This window comes from Pteropus vampyrus, unplaced genomic scaffold (assembly GCF_000151845.1).
Source record: "Pteropus vampyrus isolate Shadow unplaced genomic scaffold, Pvam_2.0 Scaffold2, whole genome shotgun sequence".
NCBI classification, from domain to species: domain Eukaryota; kingdom Metazoa; phylum Chordata; class Mammalia; order Chiroptera; family Pteropodidae; genus Pteropus; species Pteropus vampyrus.
Window position 1 is genome coordinate 27582848 of NW_011888783.1, and position 7446 is coordinate 27590293.

Genomic DNA, 7446 nt, shown 5'->3' on the forward strand with positions numbered 1-7446 from the left:
CCTTTACTGTGTCACGCACTTAGTTAACAAGCATTAGCATGTTAGAACTTTTTCCTGGACAATTTTTAACTTCAAAAGGAATTGGCAAGACCACTTTGTAGTCAATTACACATGGAAACTGTGGTCCACCTGTGAACCTAGGAGACACAATTGGAAAGGCTGGAAAAAAATGCATTTATCAGAATATCTATTCAGACCTGTTCAGTGGATGGCAGGAACTTCAGGAGTGGGACTCAGGAGCAAGGAGCCTGGCCTGGAAATAGAGATTTGGGAAACCTGAGCGTAAAGGTGATGGCAGAAGACATCCAGTGATGGACTACTGCGGGTAGAGCTAGCCTAAACAGAAAAGACCAATCAAGGAGGTTAGTGAGAGAACACACAGATTAGGGTGGAGGACTGTGGAAGAGGAAGGAGATTCACAAAGTTTGAGCTGGAATAACCGGATAGTTGATACAATGCTTCCTTTAAAACCACATTTCAGGCACTCGCTAGACCTCAGCTTCCTCAACTTGGAAAACTTTGCAGTTAAAGGTGTTTCCCGCGTCTGGACTCATCTTGGTTCTAGAGCCAGAACTTAGACACCTCCTCACTGCAGAGCCGGAGGGCACGCATGCGCCGCAGCGCAGTCCGTCCCTGGGGGCGGGGCCTCTCCTTTCGCTTCTGGGTTTGCTCGGGCGCCAGCCCCGCCCGCCTTACCTGCGGGTCACGTGGCTCACGCCGCTCGCGGAGCACCTGAGGGCGGATCCCGAGCGCGGCTTGGCTTTGAAGTGAATGGGTCTGCGCCCATGGGCCAGTTCAGCAGCAGCAGCTGCAGGTGGGGAGTACAACTGGGGGAACTCCCACCTGCCAGCGTCTGAGCCCTCGGTTTCGCTTCATCTGGGTTTAAGTGCGCGATAAGGACGGGCCTGGACCTTAACTGGAGCGAGGCACGGTTGTGCTGCAGCCCCGTGCCGGGAAAGGCCCGGCACCCCACCGGCCGTGGAGTGAGCGCCGGGCTCCGAGGCCGCCTTCCCGCCTGGGTCACCAGACCGCAGAGGCCCGTCTGGCTCTCAGAGTTGGGCAAATTCTTGATCCCTGCGTGAGGGGGGAGTAAGTCACGAACTTTATTTTGGGGTTCTTGGCACATTTCGCGTTTGCTTTGGATTAGGTGAGGATGCGTGTGTTGACACAGGCGAGTTGACCGGGTTTGCCCGGGGATCGAGCAGCTGATGTGACAGCCGAGGCCTTCGTGAAGGCCACACTCCGAGGCTTGAGTGCTTTTCAGAATAAAATGGCCTCGAACTGCAAAGGGAGCTCGGGCCACAAGGGTGTGGGCGCCGAAGTTAGTTTGGAAAATTACCTGTGTGCACTTGCACAGTTGGGATTTGGGAGTTCGCTAAAAAGCACCACCTGATCTTGCTTGTTTTCAGTGCAGTAATACAGGCGATAATCCAGGTTTTTCGCGTATTTTTGTTTAGGCTTTATTGGAGCGTGTTTGAAAAAAAGGCCTAACTTTAGGGGTAAGATGAAAAATGAGAAAAGGCTCCATCTTTTTGTATGTTGAGATTTCTGTAAATAAGATTAGAATAACAGCCTGTGAGTTCTACAATCCCAGGTTATACCTATCTTCAGGGCTGGTTATGAATTACCTCTTTTTACACGATTTTTCCACTGAGATTTTTTTTTAAATAATAGTTTTATCTTAAATTTTCCAATCATTTTGTATTATGTTTATATAAAATTTAAAGGCCAGAACCTAACTGGATTTGGGAAAATATAAATATTCAACAAATATTTATTTAAGCACAGTAGGCGTCTGACATTGTTTTACATGCTGTGGGTACAGAAATGAGCCAGGTAGACAAGATCTCTACTCCTTTAGAGATTGCATTTTAAATGGGGGTGGGGTAGACAAATAAGTACACCAGCTGGTGGTAATTGCTACTTGAGGATTAAAATAGGGTAATGTGCTCGGCTAGAGAGTGGCTGTTTTAGACTGGGAATCCCTCTCCGAGGAAGAACACTGAAATTGAGATCTGAGAGAAATAGGATCCCAATAAGCCAGGGAAGAGAATTTCAACATAAAAAAATAATAATAAAAACAACAACACCACTTTATGAAATAGAAGACTGGAATCTGTTTGACCGGGGAGGCTGTAAATAAGTGAGGGAGAGGGAAAGTGGCAGGAAAGGGCCAGATCATAGAGAATTTTGTAAACCATGGTGAGGAATTTGGATTTTATTCTAAACCTGTAACTTTTGTTTTTAAGTGCCGTCTGGCTAAGTCCATTTTGCCACTGTCTTTGGTTTCCTTGTCTTGGTTTCCTGCATTTATTAACTTGGTTCTTCACCTCAGATCTCATGTCATTTTATTCTTTATCACACAAGATGACAAACCATGACATGGTTTACAACACCGCCACTTAAATTTTGAATGAAACTAGTTTTTCTGAGTGAACCCTACAGTTCTGCATCTTAAAGACAGAGCAATAGCCTTGGTTCCAACCTGTGGAAAGAGCCACTGAGACAGTTTGTTAAAATAGTGAAAAATCTTTTTGAGCTAGCAGATCTGGAATGAGGCAGCAAGGAGAAATAATGAGTTGAGGGAAAGGCTTCAAAGATGAAATACCTGAGGTTTCTGATGTTCAGTGTCAAATCAGTTTGAAGTTATCCAACAAAGTTCTTTTTTAGGAGTTAACAGAGCTTTATTGGTGTGGCAATGGTGACTGATTATCAGAGGTGGTAGTCTTATAAATTTTATTTCTCAATATCCCTGGTATAATAGATTGTCCTTTAAAAATATGTAGGAGCTTTTATTGAGCAAATTCTTAAATCAATTTTGGCGTTTTTATATGGATTTGAGTTGAATTTATTTGCTTTCTAGGATGAAGTAACCTTAATCTATTTAAAAATTGCAGGATATTTTACTTCAAATAAAGAACATGGTGAAACTAATTCACACATTAGCTGATCATAGCGATGATGTCAACTGCTGTGCCTTCTCCTCTTCCCTCTTGGCTACTTCCTCTTTGGACAAAACAATTCGCCTGTACTCCCTAAGTGACTTTACGGAACTGCCACTCTCTCCTTTGAAGTTTCATACCTATGCTGTCCACTGCTGCTGTTTCTCCCCTTCGGGACATATTTTGGCTTCATGTTCAACAGATGGTACCACTGCCCTTTGGAATACTCAAAATGGACAGATGCTGGCAGTGATGGAACAGCCCAGTGGGAGCCCTGTGAGAGTTTGCCGCTTTTCCCCAGACTCCACCCGTTTGGTATCAGGGGCAGCTGATGGAACTGTTGTTTTGTGGAATGCGCAGTCATACAAGTTACATAGGTATGCATATTTAAACCGTTCCTGTTTTCAATACTTTTAATAGGTCTACCAAAAAAAAAAAAATCAGGAAGAATATTTTGATGACTTTAAGAATCAGATAATTTTCAGACATCACAAGGAAAAATATTTTGAGCTGTCTTCTCATGGTCATAAAAACAGATGTTTAGTATGATTCTTGAAGTAGATTTGCTTGGCTCTGAGTGTTTTAAGAATTTTCAACCTTTTGTAAAATAAGGGTTAATCTTGTTAGACTTTTATGAATTTTTTTACTGTGAGGGGCAAAAGTCTTTTGAATAAGATTAGTAATTTTAGGTTTTGTTTTTGTAGCTTGTGGCTCAAGTGTTCTTAATAGTGAAGTAACGGTAGGTGAGACTTATCTAAGAGACACAGCCATTTCCTGATGAGAGTTCTTGCTGGTTGAATGAGCAAGCCCACAAGAAAGAACCTTGTGGTTAGTGTGGTGTTGTATTATCATTTCCAAATCAAACACAACACCTGAAAAACTCCTTTTGGATAAAAATATATCAATTGATTTAAATGAATATGTTCCGTTACAATTTACCACCATTAAAATCACATACTTTTCTGTATATGCGAAATGTTTATAACATAAAATTTACCATTTTTAAATGAGAAGATATACAGTTCAGTGACATTAGGTACTTTAAAAACCATAAACATTTAAATGTTACCAATTAAAATAGCCTAATGTACCCTCTCTCCCAATCCCCAATACCATTCCGAGTACAATTGTTGCTCATTTAGGTTTAGGTCTTTGGTTAAAAGGTGATGTGTTTCAAGTGGTGGTTAATGAACAGTTTAAAGAGAAAGCACAAAGAATAAAAATGTCTAAGTTACAGCTGTCAGCTAAGGAATCTTTATCAGGTGGTAAATTCTGCCTCTACAGCATTACTACCCAAATGTATGTAATTAATAGTGTAAAGTGATACTCTGCAATAGATTTAAGTACGGATGGGACACCACACTAACTGTTGGTTTTTTACTAGTTTGTTTTTCCTAATTGAGAAAATAATATCGTTAGCACAGTATCATAGTGCTTCTTTATCTTCCCAAGATAATTTTAACTTGCTCACAGCATTTTCTTTTCATAAAGAATTTATATTTGAAGATGAAAGGCCTTACTGTTGCTTCTGGGTGATTCTGAAAGTGGTTTTGACCCCAATAACATGTTTTTTTCAATTAAAATAGTTTCATCTTTTTTTAAATATATGACTATAGTTGATATTGTTGGTTATTATTGCTTTCGTTAAGTTTTGAAGATTTTAATGTGTTCATACTGACTCGCTACATGGAAAAATATGAACAAATGTGAACTTTGGTTTGGATCCCTATAGTTTAGGCTTGAACATGGTGAGATAATGTTTAAATCCTATTATTTTTAGAAAGCACATCTCAGTTTATAACATATAAATTATATTTTATTTCTATAGGCATCTATTGCTCTTTCTTTCCCGTTCTGTGACAGCCATTTATCAAGCTGCTGTTAGAGATTGTGATATAAGGTAAAAGATGCTCTGAAGTGAAAACCTCCATTTTCCGCTTTTATTCCAGATCTGGTAGTGTTAAGGATGGCTCCTTGGTGGCCTGTGCATTTTCTCCTAATGGAATTATCTTTGTCACTGGCTCTTCATGTGGAGATTTAACCGTGTGGGATGATAAAATGAGGTGTCTATATAGTGAAAAAGCACATGATCTTGGAATTACCTGCTGCGACTTTTCTTCACAGCCAGTTTCTGGTTAGTTTATTCTTTTAAGCATTAGTGAATCCTATTTGTACTTTGTATATGACTTGGTTCTTTTATTCATTTTCATTTCATCATTAGTAAAACAAAGCCCTTTTAATTCATTTCTTTTAAGGAATCGTCTTTCTCCTTTGTATTTTTGTTGTTCAAAATGAAATTTCAAAGAAATATATAGGAAAATCAGGTTCTTGAATGTATGTAGGGGATGATGCAACTTGGTACAGTAGATCTGGATTAATTAAATAGGGTAATTTAGAGGACTTAACCCTATTGGTTGTACTGCGATTTTTTTAAATGCAGTGTGTTGATATTCAAACAGAAGTGTGAAATTAAAAAAATTGGAAACAGCATTTACATTTTCCATTTACTTATTTAATCTTCCAAAAGCTAAATTTGTAAAATAAGGTGTTTGGCATCACAATTAGTTTTTAGCAAAAGAATAAAAAACTCCCTAATGTAGACTCTGTTTTAAATAGATACGCTGAATTGGAAAGTTTCCTTTTATTTTCATCTTCTATGTTAAGATGAAATTTCTGATTTTGTCCTCTTCTGATCTCGTTGCCAGACCAGTGCTGTCCTATAGAAATATAATGTGAGCTACATATGTAAAGTTAAATTTTTCTAGTAGGTGAAGTATATATTATGTATTTTATCCAGTATACCTAAAATATTTCAATAATCGATGATAAAAATAAGATATTTTACTATTTTTTGGTACATCTTTGAAATCTGGTGTGTATATCATGTCACATCTCAGTTGGAGCTAGCCACATTTCAAGTGTTCTGTAGCCCCATATTTGGCTAGTCACTGCCTTATTGGACAGCTCAGGTCCAGAGAGTAGCAGAATGATTTTGGCAGTACCTATTTCAAACCCATCATGGCTTGTTAAAAAAACATTACAGTAAGATCAAATACCACATCCAAAGCACAAAGCCTGTAAGTACCTTACATGTTCTGTTTCCCTGACTCATCTCAAATCACACTCGGCCTCATGCATTCTTTTGCCACACTGGCCTCTTTTCATTCCTTAAATGTTTCTAAGGTTTTTCCAACGGTTTTACATGTGGACCCTTCACCCTGTTCGGTCTTAGTCATCCTTTAGATTTCAGCTTAAAGAAAAAAAACACTTCAAAAAAAAAAAAAAAAAAAAAACCCCAAAACCCACTTGAGGTGAGTCTCCCTTACTCTTACCACCTGCACTCAATCTAAATCGTTTTGATAATCTTTTATTTGCATACTTTTACAGTACTTAGAGAAGTGTCAAGTTTAATTATATATTTATATAGATCACATTTAATGTTTTTCCTAGACATCATTAAATCTCCAACAGGGCAGAGCCTGTGTCTGTTTTATTCACAGTGCCTGGTACATAGAAGGCTTTGAAATGTAGATTGATGAATAAGATTCCTTTTAGTGATTTGTTGAAAAATTTTTTTTAATGTTTTAACATTATGTGCTACAGCCACTATGGGAGACAGTGTGGAGGTTCCTCAAAAAATTAAAAATAGAATTACCTGATGACCCAGCAATTGCACTTTTGGGTATTTATCCAAAGAAAACCAAAACACTAATTTGAAAAGATTTATGTACCCATATATTCACTGCAACACTATTTACAATAGCCAAGATACGGAAGCAACCTAAGTGCCCATCAATAGATGATTGGAAAAAGAAGTTATAGTATATATATATGTATGTACATATATATACAATGAAATATTACTCAGCCATAAATAAGGGAATCTTAACCATTTACAACAACATATACAGACCTAGAGGATATTGTGCTAAGGGAAATACGTCAGAGAAAGACAAATACCAAATTATTTCATTTATATGTAGAACCTGAGGAACAAAATAGATGAACAAACAAAAACAAAACAGACTCATAGATACAGAAAACAAACTGGTCGTTGCTACATGGGAGTTGCTACATGGGGATTGGAGAGCTGAGTGAAAAGGCAAAGAGATTGAGAAATACAAATTAGTAGGTATAAAATAGTAATGGGAATGTGGAGTACAGCACAGGGAATATGGTCAATAATGTATAGTGCCAGATGGCTACTAATCAGGGGGATCACTTCATAAATTATATAATTGTCTATGCTCTACACCTGAAACTAATATAAACCAATACTGAATGTCAACTCTGATGGAAAAAAGAAAAAGGTATGGATGAAAAATTGCAACTAGAGTAATCGGGAGGATCACTTCGTAACTTTTATAAATGTCTAATCATTGTGCTGCATACCTAAAGCTAATAGAAAATAAAAATAGAAAATAAGTATAATACCCACAGCCTTAACGTGCCTTTTAAATATATTTCAAAGTATTTCTGAGTATAATTCTAATCTGTGTCTCGA

General features: G+C 38.0%; 1 protein-coding gene across 1 annotated transcript in view; it reads left to right on the forward strand.

The window, feature by feature from the left end:
- Positions 1-625: 625 nt before the first annotated feature.
- The window catches only part of WDSUB1 (WD repeat, sterile alpha motif and U-box domain containing 1), a 59127-nt gene continuing 52306 nt past the window's right edge, over positions 626-7446 (forward strand). The window contains exons 1-3 of the mRNA XM_023528485.1: positions 626-1089; positions 2898-3319; positions 4892-5076. Coding sequence (XP_023384253.1) covers positions 2922-3319; positions 4892-5076 — 583 coding nt within the window. The 5' untranslated portion in view covers positions 626-1089; positions 2898-2921. The remainder of the gene's footprint in view (positions 1090-2897; positions 3320-4891; positions 5077-7446) is intronic.